At 37.4% G+C, this 22,783-nt stretch overlaps 1 protein-coding gene across 5 annotated transcripts in view; it reads right to left on the bottom strand.

Moving 5' to 3' along the window:
- Window positions 1-6,778: 6,778 nt before the first annotated feature.
- Window positions 6,779-22,783, bottom strand: part of INTU (inturned planar cell polarity protein) — a 40,674-nt gene continuing 24,669 nt past the window's right edge. For 3 of the 5 annotated variants that reach the window (XM_059843757.1, XM_059843753.1, XM_059843755.1), the window contains exons 5-16: window positions 20,279-20,397; window positions 19,892-19,981; window positions 19,431-19,508; window positions 18,034-18,223; window positions 15,926-15,979; window positions 14,746-14,808; window positions 13,491-13,712; window positions 11,893-12,315; window positions 11,309-11,406; window positions 10,506-10,695; window positions 8,488-8,642; window positions 6,779-7,625 (exon numbers count right to left, since the gene is read on the bottom strand). In XM_059843757.1, the coding sequence (XP_059699740.1) occupies window positions 7,514-7,625; window positions 8,488-8,642; window positions 10,506-10,695; window positions 11,309-11,406; window positions 11,893-12,315; window positions 13,491-13,712; window positions 14,746-14,808; window positions 15,926-15,979; window positions 18,034-18,223; window positions 19,431-19,508; window positions 19,892-19,981; window positions 20,279-20,397 (1,794 nt within the window). In that variant the 3' untranslated portion in view covers window positions 6,779-7,513. Of the gene's footprint in view, window positions 7,626-8,487; window positions 8,654-10,505; window positions 10,696-11,308; window positions 11,407-11,892; window positions 12,316-13,490; window positions 13,713-14,745; window positions 14,809-15,925; window positions 15,980-18,033; window positions 18,224-19,430; window positions 19,509-19,891; window positions 19,982-20,278; window positions 20,398-22,783 lie in introns of all 5 variants that reach the window. The other 2 variants (XR_009486119.1, XM_059843754.1) reach the window with 2 other exon arrangements.

Below are 22,783 nucleotides of genomic sequence, written 5' to 3'. Positions count from 1 at the left end.
GAAACCAGACATTTAAATGCCTACTCAATGCTTCTTTTATCCTAAGTTATCAATACTCCACAAGGTTTGGTCTTTCCCTCTTGAAAAATTTTACCTCAGAAATAAGAGTTTTCTGAATATGCATGCTAAGATTTTTATCCTCAGTACTGAAAAGGATCCTGAGCCATTTTAAATTTTCTCAAGAAATACTTTACTAAGTGTTCTAGGCCTCTGTATGCTTGGCTCTTTGTATTTTTGGGCTATGTTTTGGATAAAAATGCTGCCAGCCAGGTAAAAGCCTTTTCAATGTTGTTTTAGTATGAAAAAAAAGGAAACAATGAGAATTTCAAACAAGAAGCAAGTAAGTATTTTCTTGGATTCCTTGGTCTTTCTGTAGTAAAGAACACTAAGGAATTTTTCTCCTAATGGTTCACTCCAAAGGAGGATCTTTTGACCATTAGATATTTATCTGGTGTCACACTCTATTAGCTGGTACCAATGGCTAAATTTAGAACAGCTGTGATCCTTCTTCTGATGCTTTCTTTAAGCTCTACTGGGCAAGAAGAAGGCTTAGGAATTAAATGAGGTCACTCCCATCCTAAGGGTGCTCTGAATTCTTTCAGTGCTGTTAAAACTTGCACAGCTCACTTTTTTCCTTCTTTAGTATGAGTGAAATAGTTTTTTACCAAGTAGATTGCAGTTGATTAGTGATCAATAGAGTCCTGTAAAACATTTTAAGGGCTGTATTAGGAACCAGCACTGTTTTTTTTTTTTTGTCTTCATTAGCAAAAAACATGCACACTCCTTTTAGGGACAGACAAATCCAAATCCCTAATTATATTGGAGAAAAGACACTTTCAAAAAAAATAATATTGATTAAAATTCAGCTAGATCTGAAATCAAATCCATTTGCAATGTCAAGGTAAGGTTCTAGGTGTCCTCCATAATGGCAGAAAGACAATCTTGTCTAATTCAGGCCACTGATACACACATATGAAATATATGTTCACAATAAATATAATACTTATGTTCATCAATATAAATAACTGTCCTAACCTAGCTAAAAAGCATTTAGCATATTTTGTTTTGGATCAACCTGATTATATGCAAACGAGAGGCTATTTGATAATGGTTGTTGCTGTTTAGCTGACAGAAAACCAGTTTTGCTGAAAGCAGCAATTGTTGTAGGGTTGTTGTTTCAGAAAGTTATCCCATCTGGAAAACACAGCCTAAACCGGAGAAGTAACAGGTGATATATTTAATTCAAGGCCTCCACTTGGATCAGAATAAGCAGCATGACAAGAAATTGTTAGAATCATACCAATGAGCTTCATGTGTACCTTCAGAACAACATCAATGACACAAGGATCACTCACAAAACACATTTATATACCCACAACACATATACATCCTCTCATTCTTGTATTTTATGCTAGTAAACCCATTATCTTACTCTAAACTATTATAATTGGTGGTTTTAGTCATCTTGATACTCTTCTGTGTCCTAGTGGCAAATATGACCAGAAGCAGAGGCAATTCTTTGGCAAAGCCTCAAGAGGCACAGCACTTTGAAATAAAACCAGCATGAACTGCAGGCCTGCTGCTCAGATAAAGCATAAAACAGTGAAATCACCTTTAGTCTGAAAGGAAGACATCAGTAGTGCTAATGGGGTAAACCTCAAGGTTTGTGATATTTAGGACAGATTACCAGAGGTATGCAGGGCATTATGTAAGAATTTAAGTATCCCTGGTATTTTCTGAAATGACCTAAGCAAGTTCTATGCCAACATTTATTCAGATTTTATTTTGACTTCCTGGAATACCAAGAGAGGAGATCCTTGAAACAAAACACTTTGGAACTAACAACTCCTTCTTGTTACCAGGTGGCAAAACTTCCTCAGGGATGCAGGGAACAAACTCCTGCATTTCCATGGTTTCTTAAAGAATTATTTATTTGAAGATAATCTTCACAGCAACAAATAGTATTATTAAATATACTTCAAATGCTACTGAACAATCTAGTAAAATTATTCTACCCACAAACCTGCCCTACCCCAAATACCTGGCTCTGAGTAGGAAAACCAGTCCTAGTTTTCTACCAAAAGCTTTCTCTAAGCTGTGAAGTGAATATAATTCTACAAAACCAAAGTGGAAGCCTGTACAAGTTCTGTAAAATGCAGCTCAAATCCAGTAGATAAGAAATGTAATTTTGATCAATTTCTCCTAGTGTAGAATGGCTTGGCTCTTCAGTAATAGTCTGTCAGGCACAAAGAACTGTAAATGGAAAAGCTGTTGCTAACACCCTCATGAATTCTTAATAAATGTGATGATAAATATTTAAAAGGTCTTCATTTCTATTTGTAAAAGCTACCTTAGGTGTCCATAACATCCAAAACTGAAGGCTTGGTGCACAGTTGTGCTGCTGTTCCCAGGAGTCCCAGGACGAGGGAAGAGATGAGAATCTTGACTCCATGTTTCAGAAGGCTGATTTATTATTTTATCATATATATTATATTAAAAGAAAATGATATATTAAAACTATACTAAAAAAATAAGAGAGGATTTCATCAGAAGGCTAGCCAAGAAAAGAATGGAATGATAATAAAATCTTGTGACTGACCAGAGAGTCCGAGCCAGCTGGACTGGGATTGGCCATTAATTAGAAACAACCACATGAGACCAATCACAGATGCACCTGTTGCATTCTACAGCAGCAGATAATTATTGCTTACATTTTATTTCTGAGGCCTCTCAGCTTGAGAAAAAATCCTAACAAATGATTTTTCATAAAATATGTCCATGACACACAGCAGTTCCCTGTACTGAACTACCCAATCCCTGTACAGGCCAGGCAGCCCATCTGTATTTATAATTTTAATAATCCAGTCCCCAGTTCCTGGAACTGCTGCTCAGCAGCACCTAATAGAAAATAAATTTATGCACATTGTTATGCATGCAGACACTCTGCTTTTCAGCACAGACTGCCTGCAGAGCTGAGACATTTAAACAGAGGAGATCACTGCTTTGTCTCATTTCTAACAAAGCACAGAGACCTGGAGGGAGGGGTGAAGACAGAGCATTCAAACAGGTAGTGACTTCCATTTGCTGAAACACTTCCCAGCTCAAGTAACTGCCATTCCAATGCTGCTGTCAGTCAGCAGAATCCTTATGGATCAAATTCTCTTGCCCTTTCTCTGGAAAGATTTTTTTTCTATGGAATACCAAGCTTTCATTTCCTCCCCACATATTCTTGCTCAGATCTCAGCTTTTCCCTATAGTGGAGCAAAAGTTAAAAAATCCGTCTGACAAAGTTAAAAAAGTTAAAATTGCATGTGTGGAGTTTTGTTTTCCAGCTCTTGGGATTCTCTACAGGTGAAAACATGGCAGGCAATAAAGCAGCCTTTGAAGGAAGAACTCCAAACTGTGCACCTTCTTATACCAAAGGCATCACAAAATTATTAATTCAGCCCAAGTAAAAGGCACAGGGAGCAACAGGTGAAGCAAAGCAGCCAATTCCTGGGATAACCTTGCACAGACAAGAACAGTTGCACAGACAAGTTAACTCTTGTCCATTGCAGGCAAATCAGGAAAGCAAGCAGCCCCAGAGACAGCAGAGATTTCTCTCTGTACCGCAAAACCTTCCAGACACACATTTCAGGAAATTAATTTTACCTATTCTAATGAATGAAATGTAGCTAGAGATGTAAACTACCCAGAAATCGTCTTCAGTTGATATTCTTGATACAGAACAAAGATGGTCATTAATTCTTTAAGTGACACCCTATAACACCTTAAGTCAGGAAAAACCAAACTCCTCTGGTTTCTGCACACAAAGTTGGCAAAATCCAGTTAAAACTTTTCCCTACAGAATCTAAACAAATGCAAGGCTGAGAGCTGTGCTCAGCACAACTTCCAGAGAAATTTATTTCACTCTGCTTCATCCTCTTCTTTAAAGATTGTGCATTTCTTATAATTTTTATGCTTGTAATTGCACATTGGTACATTTTTAGGGAACAGGAAGGATTCTATTATTATTGTGCATTGGTCTGCCTCTAGAATGAAGTAAATAGAACACCTGGGGCACATCAGGTAAAGCTGGCACTGCCACTGCAGAGGTTTCACTGCCTTCCCCAGCAGGAGCAGCACACTGACATCTGAGCTGATCTCAGCAGATCCTGCTGCTCTGCCAGTAGCCAGGTTTGCCAGAATGCCCTTCCCAAACTGAAACACAAAGATTGCTGCATACAGCTATGAAAACACAGCATTACAATATTAGAATACTGACCTTTGTTCTAAATGAAACTTCAGAACACTAAGAACAAGATCTGTCCAAAACATCGTATTTACAAAACAATCAGAAAACGTGGCAGTCTCAGACCAATTCCTACAATGAGTTTTTTTATCTTTTCTCTTGTATGAACAGATCACAGTAGAAGAAACATTTTGCATAACTTTTTATAGCTATGACAGAGCTGTGCTGCCTTTAACTGCATCAGGGGTACATCTTGTGCAGTAAATGCAGACCATGTGGTTGTACCCAAAATCACTTTTTATTTGCCAGTTTGGGAACAACTCTGCAGCTGTAGTATCCCATTTCCTGACCTCAACAGGACATGTAAGACAGCATCCAAAGACCCTGAGCTTCAACAGTGGATATGCCACTTGGCTAAATATTGTACTTCTAAGGAAATTAATCTTGAGTGTTATTCATGGAATGTTTCTAAAATTTGAGTCAAGAGCTCATACACATGTGAGCCATCTGGAAGCACTTCCAGGAGATGGAAGGGAGATTTTAAGAACTATAAACAGTGTTATTTACACAATGCCTGTTTCACTTTTTTCCACTGTAAGTAAAGAAAGAAAACAACCTTAAACTCTTTATATAAAAAAATACTGTAATTGAAAAAGGACTGCTTAAGAATTTGCATGTGATATCAGGAGATTAATCAAACTTTAGTGACTGAGAGAATTCCTCCTGGTCAGCACTACCAGAAAAGCCTGTGGCAAGGAAATTTTCTGGCACTGTAGTAAAGAACTGTCAACAAGAGAAAGCACAGAACACTGGATTTTTGTTTACATTATCAAAACCTAATCAAAGAAATCCTGAAAGAGATAACTTAAGACAGGGACAAATGAAGCAGATTTTCCGTCTATTTTCACATTAAACAAACCAGATATGAAGAATTTATTTTCCATTCTGCTGATATGAATGAATTTTATGCAATTTGCCAAATGCCAGTATCAACATTTCATATTCCAAGACCAAGATTTCTTGTCATTAATTCCACGGGTATTGGCCTGTGTGCCTTTCAAGAATCCACCTGAATGGAAGGGCATTTGCAGGCACCTCACAATGTCATTAATCATTTAAGATCAAACCCCAGATTTTAGTGCTGTAACAACAGGCTACACAGGAAACCTGCCTCTTTCTACCACCACTAATTACCAGCCATGCTGAGGGAAAGAAGGGCAAAGCTCTTGACCAAGTATATTTTCTTTATTAAAATTAATATGCACAAAATTATTTTTACCTGTTTTCCTTTATCCCCTTTGGACATAAAAATATGTTTGCATTTGTCCTTAAAAGCAACCTTTAGAGCCTGTGTTGGGAAATACTGTGTCACATTTGCCAAATAGTGCCAGAGATTCTACAGAGAAAGAAATGGATTTTTAAAAACAACTAGAGATTTTGAAATTTCCAAAGTTTTGAAGTTTACAAAGGATATTATACAGTATTTCTTCTATTTGGCATGAGCTGCAACAAAAGCCAAAAATCTTCCTTTTCAGGTCCTTTCTTTTTCAAGCACTTCTTTTTGGAGAACCGGATTTATTTTGAAACTTACCAACAGTGTATGAATTTGGTGTTAGCACTAGAAGATCTCAAACTATGAGTGAAACATCAGTAATATGAGAAATAGCTTAGATTTTTCAATTTCCTTACTTCACCCATTTCTAGGACTAGGGATACTGATGGGAAGTGCAGGAGAGCAGAGCACTGACAGGGCTGTGCAGACATGGCTCTCCTGCAGCAGCCTCCCTGTTCATTTTGGCTGACAGAGAAGGTGCTCACACTCCATCTTAAAGCAGTGCCTGACAGCTAACACAGGTATCAGACACTTGGTGGCATTTTTAGAAGTAAATTATTCTTCTAAATTAAAGGTTCTCCTGGACACAAAGATAAACAGCTGAAAGCACTGCAGCAAGGACTGCTTGCTTTCCTCCACGTTCCTTCTTCCATCCACCAGGAAATCTAATGCCCAAACCTCAGGTGTTTTAGACTTTTGAGAGGTGCAGCAGAGTAACTCTGACATCACCTGATTTATACACAGAGAACAGAGCTAACACACTGCTGCTGTGATTTGCAGGCCTCAGACTGAAATACTGCTGCTCATCTGCTAGGAACCATAAATCCTGGAGAAAGCTGATTAGCAAACTCTTAAATTACAGCTTGCACTTCAGGCCCAAGACTTCTGCTGCTCGGAACTGAAGCAACTGTTGAGTGATGAAGACAAGCTGTGAATCACCCTGTGAGCACTGCAAGCATTTGATTGACTGTTTTAGGACTACCCCAAACTGTGTCATTTACTAGTGAGAACAAGATCTAAAGATTTGGCCATGAGAACCCATGAAATCGAATTTGCTTTCCTGAACACCTAAACTTTTTGATCCCCTTGTTTAAAATGGAGTTTTAGTTATGCATTTTATGAAAAGCACCCATGAAAAACAAGTAGAATAAAATAATAAAACAAAAGAGAAAATAAATTAAGTAAAAAAAGAATAAAAAATGAATGCTTTACAGTTCTTTAACAAATATACATTTTTATTATGAAATTACGAATATAAAATAAGCCAGGTCCATGCACATCTTAAAACCACCCTGCTTGCCCCGCTTCTTTCTTTGTGTCTTCAAAATCGCATTTTAACAAATTTAAGTATTATTTATAGTTAAAACTCATGGAGTCAAGTAAAACATCAACCACACTATAGTCCTCGCATGTGCAGGCTTGTAAAAATGGTAAACCATTAGTTTTGTGAGGCTTTGAGCCAGGAATTGTCTCAAAGATTTCTCTGTTTTGATTAACACAAGGCTACCGAAAACATTCAGTATTTTTCAGGCCCTCAGAGGTGCAAAATTTTAAGTAACTGGAGAATTTTTTTTTCCTCCACCACCAATTGCCATGTTCACAGAGTACTCTGAGGATCAGCTTACCATTTTATGTTGCATATTGTACACTGAACAGCAGTGAACATACAAATGATGTGGTGTTTTCATATAATAAAATTATGACCAGGATAAAAATAAAAAAGTGACAGTATATAAAAATAAGAACTTGGGTTCTCTGATCAACTGATGAGCTCATCAGAAGCACCACTGAAGTTTTAACTGCTTCAGACCACAAGGTATTTGATTTTTTTAAAGCATTTCCCAGATGCCCCATGGGTGGCACCCAAATTGAGTTCATTTCCCTTTATATGGGATATTTTAAAGAATGAACACCACCATGCAGGATGCCTGAGTGTGCAGGAAGCTCAGCTATGCAGCTAAGCCAAAGGACAGCTTAAAGGCCAGCTCCACAGCAGCTTCTGTCACCGAGTCATGGAAACACACGTAACACTCCTGAGGTTTGGGATGGAGAATGAGTCTCCTGGGGGAAAAAGAAGAAACAAGAAAAAGAATAAACTCATGACAGGTGTTATTTTTTTTTCTCCCCAAATGGCAGATTCTGGTTATACTGCAAGGTTTAAGTAGGAAGATAAAACAAGCTGCTGTGTAAGACAGTTGGCAAATTTTGATGTCTGTCCTGCATTACTTTACCTCTTTCAATACACTGGATTTTTAAATCAAGTTATTCTCCACTCAGTTTTTTTAAGTCTCTGTTGGGGAAAAAAAAAATCTTCAGGTTTTCAGGATCTTCTGGGTCTGTTTGCAGCACTCTAAGTTTGTGGATTACAAGCTGCAATCAAGGTCCTTGGGAGCAAGCCCCAGGATTCACATATTTACTAATTTTTAAAGGTGATAACATCTGGGTAGTTTCATTCCCACATATTATTCCAATGAGCTCTCCTAGGGAAAGAGCTAAAATAGAGAAGCTGTTAATACCTGTGCATTATAATTATTTTTAAAAGGTATCAACAGTAGCATAAACATTTTTGCACAATGTTTTAATTAAAGATTTTAATTTTTCCACACAAACAGCAGTTAGGTACATTCGTGCTGGGAAACAATTATTTTTCTTCTTTCTCTTTAAACATTTTTCTTCCCAATGAAACAGCCTCTTTTATAATATAACAATAATTATAATTGTCATCTTATTTGTTTATGTCATTGACTCAGCAGCTATTAAAAGTGGAAATTCACATCAATGCAACTTCCCAGTGCCCTTAAATTAAAGCTACCTCAGTCAGCTCAAGTATTTCTGTGATGTGCTACAGTTAAGTTGATTTTTAAAGAACACAATGGCATTGTCAAAAAGAAAAACTGGAGGTGAAATTTGTCTTTAAACCTACCCCACAACCCAGTAGTTCATTGTTGGTGGTGGTTTCTTCTGGTCAGTCCAGTTTTCAGGAGAGCACTCAAAGAGCAGTCCGTGTTCTCTTACCAGACCTGGGTCCTCAGCTGCCTTACTGAATTCTGGAATCCCACTGCCTGCCTTCTTCTTTTTCTGTAAAACAGCTGGTGAAATGTTAGTAGAGAATGAGACATTTTGACATAATTACAGGCAAATACAACCTGTGATTTGTTCAAGACTCTCTGATGGATGACTCTGCTGTCAAAAAGCCAGGCTTAGAAGATATAGCTGACTTGCTTACACGGTTCTTTTCTCCACAGTTTTGTTACTTTGGCATCAAAAGGCTTTTCCATTGTTACACAAGTTGGAATTAGACACATGCTTTCTTTTTTGACTTTTTTTTCTTTCTAGCTAAACGCTGTTTTTCTAATAAGACATCTGAGTTACTACAGCCCTTTAAAAAAGTGTGTTACAACAGCTAAAGCTCTCATCTTTCTTTTCTGTGTGCCTCCCTAATTAAGAACTGTGATAGTAAAAGTCTCTTGAATAAACTTGGCCAGGCAGGAATTTCTTTTTGTAAATAAACAGCTGAAGCACTTTTCTCAGAGCATTTTCTGACTCTTACTTGGTATGAGGGCATAAAAGCATAGAAAATAAAGACATTTTTGTGATTTCTTGAGCTATTAGAACTGTGTTTTGAGCAGAGCTTTTGAATAAACCTTGCCAAAGTTCATCTCTGGATCTGCCAGTGAAACATTTGCTTCAAAGGTAAAAGAAAAGGGATTTTTAGAAAATAACTCAAGGAACTTCTGTCTGCCATATGCAGAAACCACATTGCTCAATCTGCCTACAATATTCAAGATGTAAGGGTGCAGATCTAGAAAACATAGTCAAATCATATTTTCGGGTTTAAGACTACTGACCTTACTTTTGCTCAATTTAAGATTTATTCAAGACTCCTGTACACATTTTAAAAGTTAAATTGTGAATTTTCAGTTCTCAAAAACTGAGTAAAAATTAATTATTGATCAGTTTACAGTAACTTTGCATTACTGGTGCAGTTATCTGGATCCCAAACTGTAACAATATTTAGCAGATGACAAAGAATACACAGTATAATAATACATTTCTATATTTGATTTTTTATCATGTACTATGAACAAGGCAAATTTCTATTTATTCTTTAACATTCTCCTTGTGCCATAATACAGCCTGCCAATTTCTGCATTAATTGCTGGAGCCAATCTGCAAAAGACCACAGCAAATTTTGCTGGAAGAGACATGTTCATCAGTTATTTCTAATTCCCAGTTTTTATGGCTTGAACTATAAAATGTCTATTTAATGGCTATAGCCAAAGGCAATTTGATGCTAAGAAATGGTAATTTATTCTCTCAGCTTGCTTTTGGGTTTCTGTATCTCCCAACAGAAATGCCCAAAATACATGGCTCATTGCCAAAGTCCTACTCAGCCAAGCCCCAGTGTCATGTGACCAATCCATCAAATTAACACTATTTTTAACACTTAAAAATTCCTAGATTTACAAGGCACATGGGTCTAGGCAGAAATGGGAAAGAGAGAGCCTCAGAGAAAAATGAAAACAATAATTATCTCATTTGCTTCTCCTGTGTTTTGCTCATGCAGAATGTGTTTGGAGATTGTTTCATTGGACTCTGGTGTGAGTTGTTTTGATTCATTGGGCAGTCAGTGCCAAGCTGTGTTGGGACTCAGAAATTACTTCTTCAGTCACATTAAAGAAACATTAAGAAAAACTATTCTGCTGTTTGCAAACTTGCCTTCATTCAATCTGTACTGTTATTTCCCCTTTTCTCACTTAAATCACTTGAATTGTCACTTTAGGATCTAAAAAAATACAACTGACTCTGTTCCACTTTGGTTTAGAGTCTGCAGACATACAAATACAGCTGCCCATGAACCACTGAAATAATGAAGTGAAAATAACCTTGAAATACTCAATTGAGATGTGACTGGACAAAGAGAAATCCAAATTTCCATACCTCTTTCTTCATGGACTGCTGGAAAATGGAACGGATTGAAAGGCAGCATTGGTAGAAATTCTCAATTAACTGAGGGTGGATGGAGCCACCGAGCTGAGCTACTTCTTTGTGAGTTGGAGTAATAAAGATTCCTTGCATTGTCTCCAAAAACAGATAGTGGAAGAGGGTGTTCTCAGGACCAGATGTCAACCTTAAAGATATTGGAAAATTCATTGAATTAAAATAATTAAAATAATTTGCAGCTTTTGTTTCTTAAGGCAGAATTGTTTTTCTAATTACAGTAGGGTACAAAATGGATACAGCACTCAAAAGGTTCCTATCTCCACACCAAGGAAATCCTGCTAGTTTTGACTTGTAAAACTCAATTTAAAAAACCAGCAAATTAAAAAAACTGTTCTGTTGGTTAGGCATTGCACTTGTGTTCTCAAAAACTGTCCCCAAAAAAGGAAAGTGAAATAACAGCTTTGTTCATTGTACACCTACCTAGAGATAACACGGAGGCACAAGGTAACTACATGTGTGGTCCAGAAACTCCTGCTTGAAATTTCAAGGTCACACAGATGTGGGACAGGTATGCACAACACTGACATATTATTCAGAAACAGATGTCTTTTATTGTATTATTTCAGATTTTTATGTTTAACTAAGCTCTCAGTTTGACAGATTCACTTCTGATAATCTTTGCATAGCAAAACTTTGGTTGGGATAATATCACAAGGGGACTTCTGTGATCTCTGTATATTTAAAAAACAATCTAAGCATGGCCTAAAAAATGAAATACTCAATAAAACATAGTTTCTTACTTCAAAGCATTAGGAAGTTCTGTATCTTTCTCTGAAGAGCTCTTTTTCAGGTTTCCTGAATGAAATGGGTTTGGCAGGGTGTGTTTTTTCCTAGTGGCCTGAAGAACAAGCAGATAGATGAAATTAACAGAGAACACATAGCTAAAATCCAGCCAAACCAACAGAAAGAAGAGGACAGTGTTGTGTTTTGAATAAGGCTCAGTTATATAAATTTATATAAATGTATTTTATAGCCTATTTTAGACTAAGATTGGTTAGGAGCAGTCATACAATTGTACGGCAGTTAGTTGTGATAGGTTATTTTGGGGATATTCTCCAATTAAATCTGCTTTTTTCAACACAGCTGTGCCCACTTCTATCATGTGAAATCCCCAAATATTTACAAGCAATGATAAAATAAAAAAGTGTGATGGCTCTGAGGCTGACTCGGCACTTCCCAAGGCAACAGAATTATTTTATAGGGAATTCAGGGAACTTACTCTTGTACAGTGTGCTTTTTATAAAAGTTACCCTGAGTTTGAATGAGCTGCCCTCTCCCCAAGCCCCCAGAACGTGTTCAGTTCTCTCTGCCTGTGTTCTCTGACCTGCTCCAGCAGAGGCTGTGGATTGGTGCTCTCCTCCTCCCCGGGCCCCTCGCTGCCCTGCTCGGCCGCCCCGCTGCTCCTCGGGGGGCTCTGCTTTTGTGGCGTGTGCAGAGTGTCCCCAAAGAGGCTCCTCTTGCTCCCTGCAGTGCTCCCAGCTTTGCAGGAGCTCTGGAGCTTGCTCAGCATTGGTGAGGTGCTCAAGCTCTCCAGTCTGTCCCGTGCTGCAGGAAGGAACCAGTCAGCACAGGCTAAAGGTGGCATGGAGGGAGAATCCAGCCTTTCCTCGATGCTGGCGTCTATTCCTTCCAGCTGGAGTATGGTTGCTTTGACCTGGTCTACATAGATACAGTCTGGTCCTGGGTTCCCAATAGCTCTGGATGCACAGCCCCCTGCCTCCAGCAGGACACACAGGACAAAGTGTCTCTGTAAATAAAAACAGAAAATATTGCTTACAAACTCACCAGCTGTTTGTGGCATTCCCATTCTCTGAAAAATCCCTTTGCCCAGGATTTTTCTCCTGGGAAGCTGAGAAGCCTCAGAGAAAAAGGAAAACAATAATTATCTCATTTGCTTCTCCTGTGTTGTGCTCATGTGGAACGTGTTTGGAGATTGTTTCATTGGATTCTGACGTGAGTTGTTTTGATTCACTGACCAATCAGGGCCAAGCTGTGTCAGGGCTCTGGAGAGAGTCACAAGTTTTCATTATTATCATTTTAGCATTCTTTTAAGTATCCTTTCTGTATTCTTTAGTTTAGTATAGTATAACATTCTTTAATATAATATAGTATAATAAAATAATAAAATAAATTAGCCTTCTAAGAACATGGAGTTAGAGTCATCATTCCTTCGTCTGGGGGCAACACAAATACAATAGCTCTTTGCTTGAAAGAAAGTCCACATTTAGAAAACCAAATCCAGACATTTCTGATGTGAGCTGTCTGAAAAGACAAGATTATGAAGGTACAAACATTTTCAACTGAAGTGAAGAAAAGGCACAAAAATAATGAGAATTTCTTATAAAATGCTCCCTGGGAAATTCTATCCCATGAAACAGCTACAATTTGAGTATTTTAAAAAATTACCCAACTATTGGAACAAGACGACCCCAGTGTCAGGTAGAGATGATGAGGAGGACTTCATCTTATCAGAAGGCTAATTAATCACTTTATTATACTATATTATTCTATATTACATTATATCTCAACTGAACCTGCCAAGCACTCAACTGCCCAACATCTCCTGACTGTCAGTGACAGTCCTGACACACACACTTGAATTAAATTGCTCAGTGAATCAAAACACTCACACCAAAATCCAATTACCAATTCTCTTCAGGTAAACAATCTCCCACAATGCATTCCACTTGTGAACAAACACAGGCACAGCAAATGAGATAAGAATTGGTTTTTTCTTTCTCTGAGGTTCAGAGAATGTGAAACCCAGAAATATCCTTGGGAGGAATTGTGCCTGGCTTTTCTCTGTGAAGAGAAATGTGGCCACACCCAACAAAATGCATGGAAGTGTTGATCTAGTGAACAGACAACTCAGAACAGCAAAAGAGAGGCTCAGAGAATGGGCATGCTGCAGCATCAACTCACCAAGCCAACTATCAGTAAGAAGTATCTTGCTTCAGGTTCCCTGTATCCTGTCAAACTTGACTCCTCACAGGGCTGGAGGTGATGCTGTGGGAACACTTCCCGCCAAATCACCAACTGCCCAATCCTCTCCTCTGCTGCCAGGGCTAACAGGCAGTAGTGCTGGCAATAGAATCCCACATCAACGAGGTCTTCCTTTGGCAAGTGACTGCCAATCAAGTAACCCTTAATTAAGCACAGAAAAGGAAGTGTGCTCAGTGAGGATCCAACACCACCATGCAGCACTACTTTTCATACAGAGATGTCCCTGCTCCACGTGCACTGAGCTCTTAAGGTTTCTGGCCACAGACTGTCTTTTTGGTGTACAGTTGTACAACATTGAGCTTTTGGGCCACTTCTAAATAATCAAAACACTAAATAAAAGCAAATCAACAATCAGCATATATGCAAGTTATCAAAGGTGAACTGGGCTTTCCAGCTTGCAAAACAGCTACAGTGGTAAAGTGCTCAAATTCTCATTTAATTCTCTCTCCAAAAATAGTGAGCTTTCACTCACTAATAAAATTAGTAGACTTTATAAATTAAAAAAAATTGAATTAATAAAATTTCCAAAGAAAATCCATAGTACAGTGATTCCAGCACCAAGGGGTTTACAGCTGAAGTGCTGTTATGGCAGATACTGTGCAGTTCCACTTCTCTCATAACACTCCCAGTACAAAAAACAATTGCTTGATGAAATTCTTAAAATGCAAGTTTTCTTAAAGTAAAGGCTGTTACCTTCCTCTTTGTACTGTTGGTTACACTGTCTCCGTTTACCAAAGAGAAATAAAGCTATGAATGAGGCCAAAGTGAAAAAAGCTGTCCATACAATTGGTCAAGTCTTGGATTTAAAGACAGATTCAATATAGAGCACCTGCTATTAAAACATACTAATGAAGAAGAGATCCAATTAAAATATCCTACAGTCTCAGATGAACTGACTGTTACTATTTTATTATTACTCTCTCTTTCCAATCCTTGGATTCTACACCAAGAAATTCCAGTTTTAAAGAAGTATTTTTGTCCTTGCTGTTCATACAGTACATAGCATTTCCTGACACTGAGTTTTTCTGTGATGGTGTTTGAGCTTCAGGTCTGTCACTAGAAATATAAGCTTAAATCAGTCATATATTCACTTCAGATTTGTGAGATTCTGAAAGACCAAATCAGATTTCTAGATGCATCTTTCTAATCTTTAGGTCTTAATCATTAATACTACCTTGTAAAAGAGACAAGAGCCCAGGATCACATATAATCTTCTCATGTCATAATAATCTTCAGACTATTGGGAGGGAAAAAAAGCATTGTGTAATTTTTAATTCTGCATTTTTTATTTTATTTACCAAATGCAAGTGAACTAATTCTGGTCAACTGTAATCAACACTTTTAATACTTTCATATTTGACCACCTCTTATTACCAGTACAGCAGTTAATAATGAGCATTTAAGGGAAATACCAAATTTTTAGCCTCCATTACTGAATTTTGTGTCATTACAATTTTCTCTAAAAATTTCAACTCAAAATAACTAGTTTCTATTTAATTGTTATGTGTTCATAAACTATTTTTTTACGATATGTTAATTCTCACAGTTAACAGCAAAGTAGCTTTAGCATAACTACTGACACCAGGGGCCCTCCTAGAGTAAAACTTACACATCAAAGAATTTTTTTCCAGTCTTTGACATTTTACTCAAAATATTCCCATTCATTCATTTTTTAATATCCAGTGCTCTCCCATCAGCAGCACTGTTTTTAGACAGATATACTATATTTTAAATTAAGTAGGTGGAATCAATTTCTGTGCAATAAACTGTAACTTATAAACAGTGATTTCTGGAAATAATCACCCAGCTTGTTCAATAAAGGGATTCTTTTGAATAGAATTTTAGAGTAACTGTTCTGGAGCTCAAGAGAGCTCTTTCATTAAAAAGTAAAGCTGAAATGTCAATGTGTTTACACCTTGCACAGCTACAAGTTACTTAAGTAAATTATATTATTATTACCTTTAACAGTATTAAAATTAAGCAGAATTTGTAATTGCCTTCTGTAAATTGGAAAATTAAATTCTGATCCACAGATGTTTCCAAGTTTGTTCACAACTGCTTAGGAAGGAAACTTATTTACACAAAGAAGCAATGTGACAACAATCACCTCTGTGATTTTTGTAGACTTCCCATGGATTTACATTATATAAAATCATGGATTTTCAGTGACCAATCCTATAGGATTATAATATGTTATAATATTAAGCATGGAGAGAAATTCAGGATAAACTGCTTTGACTCCCGCTTCATTAAAAGAAGTTGATGGATTTTGAAAACAGTCTTTGTTTAAACCACTGAATGTGACACCAAGGCAAGGAGATTCTGTTCAAAGCAAACAAAACCAAAATGTTTACCAGCTCTCCAAAGTCAGCTGCTTCCAGATCACTCAGTGCTGTGTCAATTTCCATCTGAAATAGTCAAAAAAATGCTTTTTAATAGAGATTTCCAACACAACCATTTCCAGTAATAGCACATCTTGCTCATCTCAGATTGAGATTCCCAGGTACAAAGTGATTGGATAAAAATCTACACCTTTTTTTCTTAGTAACATCAAATACCAAGAATACCTGGGGATACCAGAATTAAGAAAAATCCTTTCTAATTGCTGGCTATTTCCCTGCTCTTTGAACTGTACCATTTCTCTGCTTGTGTGCCTGCTGAGCCCAGTGTTGGTACAAAGGAGATTTCACTCTTACTTTCAGTGTGCTTTAAAATGCAAGGTCTAGAGACAAACCTGGCACACTACTGCATTCAACTGAGAAAAATCTTTTATCCAATGGATTTAAGTTTTTTGTCTCTATGAAATCACCAAAACTCTCTCACACATTATTTTTGTTCTACTGGAACTACTTGAAGCTTCCTTATTTCTGTAACTGCAAGAGCTGTTGGTTAAATCAAGTTTAACTATCAGTACTTTTCTTGGTTCCAGGCACTGAAACTCATGACATAAATGTGCTACTTAATGAAAAGAACCTAAATCACATGGTTGCAAACTTCTTGAGCTGTGTTCACAGGCTGCCTCCAGTTGAAATATAGCCAGTTTTTAAACAGAGAAATATCAGCAAGCCTGTTGGCACTCAACAACTAATCATCCTCTCAGCTTTTTCCCAGTCAAAACTTAAATGGCTTTCTGTCTGAAGAACTGACATTTTTAGTTTTATACTTCTTATAGAATAGAATAGCTCTTCAGCAAAACTCTGACTGGAAATGTCATCTTCTGCAACAACAACACTTTTTTGGCAAATGGGAATGATCTCAAAGAACTCTGGAAAGGGATGCCTGTATTGTAAGTATCAATGATGCTGTTTCCTAAGTCCTTTTAAAATTTATTATTTTATAAGAAAAAAGCAGCCTGCATGCTAAACTGGAGACCAAGGCACAACAGAGCCTCTCTACAGAAACTTGAGAAATAAGAAAAAAGCATGGCAAGACCCCTGATCAACAAATCATAAAAAAGCAGTAAAAAATCTATACTGCAAGGTGGAAAAAATTAAATAATGATCAGTGTGTGACTAAAGATAAAGGAGAAGACAATTCTCCTTTAAAGGAGAAAAGAGAGAAATACACACTAGCAGAGAGAAATCTGTTTGGAAACAATGGCACAGACTAACATATTTTAAACTGGAGTCACAGATACTAAAGTAATGAAAGCAGGGTTTACAACTGGCAGCAAAAATGTTATTCGTGTCATAATGAAGTGTTATTTACTGTGATCTACCTTTTATCTTACTACTGCTTAAAGCACAACTCAGTTTCTAACATGGAGGTAATGTGGCACAGTGAAATGGTGCAGAAAACTGTACCTGTCTGGCATCAACAAATGACATGTGGGTATTTATTTTGATTCTGCAACAGCCACTTCTAACTCTCCTAAATTATGAGAAGTACATGTGTCAACTTGATTTTTCTAAGATTTTTAGCCTTCTGATGTTTATATTCTCACACACTTTATGTAAATAACTTATTGTTTTGCATTCTTTTATGGAGGATGAGAAATTTGATAGACTGTTGGTTTGTCCAGTGTCATTGGAGAGGTGGCACTTTCACCCTCCAATCCACTGTCACTTTTAGAAATCTATAAATGTTGGAGTAAGAAATTAAAAAGTCCCTTTTACCTTGAAAAGAGCAGTGTGTCTGTGTCGTGTTATTTTGTGTCCTATAGTGACATAAAGGGGCTTCTAGAATATTATTTCCTGCCTGCCACAATACTTCAATGGTTAAAATCAAACATACAGCTACACACCAGGGGCTGCTTTCTCTACTCTTCCTAGATGACTCTGAAGTCACTGAACTACACTCACAAAAGCAATCCTGTGGGAATCTTGAACATTTTAGGAAAATGGACCATCTGGGATGGGCAAAGCATTCAGGTAGATCAGACAGGAAGAGCAGAAGACACCTGCACTGAGTTTTTGGCCTGTCATGGCCAGGTTTTCTTGGAGAGATGTGAGAAGGACATGACCTTGACTTGCTGGGGCAGCGTCAGCCAGCGCAGCCCGGGGAGGCTGCCTGGGAGCAGGGCACTGCAGGGATCCTGGAGCTGGGCACTGGGGCTGCTGCCAGGCTGGAGCCTTGCAGGATGGAGGGCACGCTGGAAGAACAGGTTGAAAAAATGATCCAGGCGAGAAACATTTTCCACCTGGCAAAAAGCACTGGACAAACATGAACTCCAAGTTAGAATAACACTGAGAAATGTGCAGCTTGTTTATATAACCCTCAGTGATACACAAGCCTCTTTACAGCATGATGCTACATTTGGGTGGTTTTTTAACATGAAAAAAATGGTTTTTTAACATGAAAAAAAACCACTAGGCTGATATTCAGGCAGTACCTACAAAGAACAAATTAAACCAGTAGGGTGTTACCATACAGCAGTGTCGTGGACATATTTTATGAAAAATCCTTTTGCTAGGATTTTTTCTCCTGAGAAGCTGAGAGGCCTCAGAAACAAAATGTAAACAATAATTATCTGTTGCTGTGGAATGCAACAGGTGCATCTTTGATTGGTCTCATGTGGTTGTTTTTAATTAATGGCCAATCACAGTCCAGCTGGCTCGGACTCTTCAGTCAGTCACAAGATTTTATTATCATTCCAATTTTTTTCTTTGCTAGCTTTCTGATGAAATCCTCTCTTTTATTTTTTTTTAGTATAATTTTAATGTATCATTTTCCTTTAATATTATATATATCATAAAATAATAAATCAGCCTTCTGAAACATGGAGTCAGGATTCTCATCTCTTCCCTTGTCCTGGGACCCCTGGGAACACCACCAGAGAGCAGCTTAAGGTGAGTGAAACATCAGCCTCATCCTTTTGGAAACTGAGATTTGTTCTTTTTCCTTCACTATGGTATAGACACATGAAGCCTGAATTGAATGCAAGAATATGAATAATCCACCTGGGCAATTTTATTTAGGTAACAGTGAGACTGAAAGTCTCCTGGGTGACTTCCAAATGCAGAGAAAGACACTCACTCTGCCAAATGGAGTTTGGCACCCCAGATACTCACTCTGGAGAAGTCCAGAGTGTTTACTCTGTTAAAAATGTAACACTGATACACATGTATGTTTCACAGACACAGAGGGTAACATTTGCAGAGTGCTGCTGACATCCACAGTGACTTGGGATTATGGGAATGATTTAACCTGATCAAGGACAAAACTTTCTGAAGTGACAAAGCATGCTGCAACAGTGTCTTACTAGTGAAGACTAACAGCATCCTTTTTTTTATGCAAGTGTAAAGGAGCATGCCAAAGAATTCCCTGGAAACATTAAAATTAATCCTTATATTTATCTTTTTCAGTGAGCACCAATGAAAAATGAGTGACTGAAAAGAAAATACTTCTGAAAGAACTCACCTGTCCAAAGAACTGTACATGAACGTCAAGGTCCTGACAACATTCTGAATCATGTTCCTCAGCTCATAAAGTGGCACACTGACAAATAAAAATTAAAAGATGTTTATGATGAATAAGTAGTGCTCCTAGAATGTGTAAATATCTAATATTACTGATTTTCCTCAGCTGTCTCTGCAAGGAACTTGAGTTTACCAAATCCTAGGATATTACTGTTTTCTTACCTCCAGATATTTCTGGGATCTTATTCTCTTCAGAGGAAATGAAAAAGAAATTACAGCAATGGATACATGAAAGGTGTGAATGAAGTCAATCAAAATAGTGAAATCACAGACATAAAAACTAATTACAGCAAAAAGAATACATTTTAAGCCCTTTCTTGCCTTTTTTGTTAGAAGAGTATACAAAATAAATTTGAGGACACAAAATTTAAAGGAAAACAAAAGTTCTCCTTTGAAACTCACTTTTCTTCAGGAAGGCCAATTACGAGCAACTTGTCAGATTCTTTCCAGTAAACAACTTGAATCAGTTTTTCACATAAGAACAGGGAGGAACTAGAAAAATGAAACCAGAAGTATTTCTGTTAACCCTATAAAGTTACAAAGGAGCTGAAAATCATTTCACTGAACTAAAAATCCTAGTCACTGCTACCCACTACAACAAAACTCCCCCAAATCAATTTACATCCAGGCTGAGCACTCCAACTTCAGGCATGCTGTTGTAGTTAAAGAGTTACTGCCAAAACAGGCTGAGTTGCTCTGGTTTGTCTAGAACTTGATGCCTGAGCCCTATTTGCTGTACATGTATGTATAAAGTGATAAAAACAGTAATTACATTTCAAACACTTTTACCTGATAATCTCGGTACCAGTAACACTTTCCAGTATGTCAGACAGTGTGAGAAATATCCCTCTCACACTTTTCAGCTTTTGGGATGCTTCAGATATGGGGTACTGATAAATAATTTCTTGCTGTGAAGAAAGTTAGCTGTTAGTTAAGTAAACCAAAACCAAAACCCCTCCAAAAAATCCCCACAGAAAACAAGATAATGATTTTTTTTTGTGATAACAGTTTTTTGGTTTTTTTTAAACATGAAATCTTTTATCATATCCTTTCATATGACATTGAAACAAGCAGTGTGTTGCATGGGCATACTGGAAAGTTCTAAAAGGCACATGAATGTTTCTACAGTTTTTCTACAGTTTTATATTCTATATTTGATAGAAAAGCATGACTTATTTAGATTAATTATTACATGGAGAAATGTAAAATAATAAACAGTGTGGCCACTGCATCTTACAGCTTGAAGTACACTGTTAACATATCTGATGCCAAGAGAGAGGAAGAAATTCTGTATTGTGAGGGTGCTGAGGTCCACAAATTCTTTATTGTGAGGTTGCCCAGAGAAGCTGTGGATGCCTCATCCTTAAAGTGCCAGGCTGGATGGGGCTTGGAACAGTCTGGTCCAGTGGAAGGTGTCTCTGCCCATGGCTGTAGGGTCAGAACTGGATGATCTTTAACATCCCTTCCAACCAAACAACTCTGGCATTCTCTGATGCAAGTATTGGTACAGTTCTTTCAATGTTTAAATTCTGACTTAAACCATTATCAGACATACAGCTCCTGAAAACTAATATAGAAGCTGAAAATTCAAGTCTCTCTGTATAACCCTACCTGGCTGCTTTATGTGGATAGCATAAAACATAACTGAGGAATATGCTCAAATTTTAAAATACACCACTAAGATTTCTGATGAAACATCTGACCAAATACACTCACACAAGTCATTTGAAACTAAAGCCCTATAGAGACAAATATTGGTGAGATATTTTTCTTTTTCTAACCCTTGTAAAAAAAATCATTCTTCCATTCAAGCACTTTCAAGAATTTTGTATTATTTCAGCAACTATAAAAATATAGTAATACGTAAGCATGATTGCCCCTCATTTATTGCTTTCTGCCAAATTATGATGGGCCATTATTTTTTTTTTTTTGCATCTTCTCCACTGCAAAGATTATAGTAAATTATCTTTCTCCACAAATAAATGAAACACAGGCATGATTAACTTCCCTGTTTATGTCACTAATCACATTTACTAAGTGCCAACACCCATTAGAAAATTTTCCTTCATCAAGACTAAAAGAATACAAAATTTCATTACAGAAGGACCTGACAAACTCTTCATTTATATCCAATTTAATTAACTCTATTTATAAATACTCATTAGTGACAAGGATCTTTTTTTCTGCAATCAATCCCTCAACTGGAGAAACCCTGCTGTTTTCTAATTGCAGCACTGCAAAGGGCTAGAAAGAGACTTTTTCTCCCCTTCATCATTATGAACTGGGGCCTTTACACAAAATTTGCTTGAGAATGATCTGAACACATTCCCAGGGAAAGAAAAGCCAACTGTAACAAACAGGCAGAACTGTTATCATGTATGGATTTAGTGATTTAGCAAGGGCCAGCACATGCCACCAGATCAGCTGTCTCCAAAGCAAGCCCAAAGGTCACAGGCCAATGACAATGGAATTAATAAATACAAGCAGCTCATTTCTTCAAGTGTAAATCCTCCCTCAACCCAACCCCCAAACCTGGGCAGAGTCTTCTAGTAATAGAAGAAGGAAAATGAACATTATTCCTTTTAAGACATGCTATTGCCAAAATCAGGTCAAGCACAAAGATGTGAGTGTTGCACACTGCTGCAAATGATGTATGATTGTGATACCCACCTTAAACTGAAATATAAAAAAGGCAGGGTTGACTTCACTCACTGACAAACTGTTACCATAGGGACACCCCCCACAGGCATACACACATCCCAAATGATTCCCAGTACTACTTCCCTGTATAGCTGAGCAGACAGAGCTTACAAGTCTTAAAGCTCATTAATTCTATTTTAGGTGCCAAAAGCCCACAAGTGGAATACTTATTTACAAGTTCCAGTAGCCACAGTTTACACAGATGTGATCTGCATACTGTGCCTCCCCTGGATATGGGCAAAGCAGCTTCTTAAAGGATCATTATATTTCTATTGGGCAGGATGGCTTTGGTGTACCATAACTTCATTTAAAGTACTGCTTAAACTAAATCTGGAATAGTACATCTACAGGACAGAATTTGCCTGAAGTACAGAAAATGAAATTTAAAGACAAATGCCTTAAAGAAGGAGGCATTCTTTTGCAAGGAAATGTTATAAAGAGCTTTATTGTATCAGCAAAGCATCTCTCAGCATATTTGGGGCTGCATAACTGCCAAGACTTCTCAGGAGACAATTATTCCATGTTGTGAAGGGACAACAAGGGCATTACAATCCCTCTTTTACCTCTGCTCAATGTTCAGGATTAATCCATTTC

Source organism: Haemorhous mexicanus, chromosome 4 (assembly GCF_027477595.1).
Source record: "Haemorhous mexicanus isolate bHaeMex1 chromosome 4, bHaeMex1.pri, whole genome shotgun sequence".
NCBI lineage: Eukaryota > Metazoa > Chordata > Aves > Passeriformes > Fringillidae > Haemorhous > Haemorhous mexicanus.
Note: the sequence above shows the minus strand (reverse complement) of the source record. Positions and strands in the feature narration are given on the sequence as shown.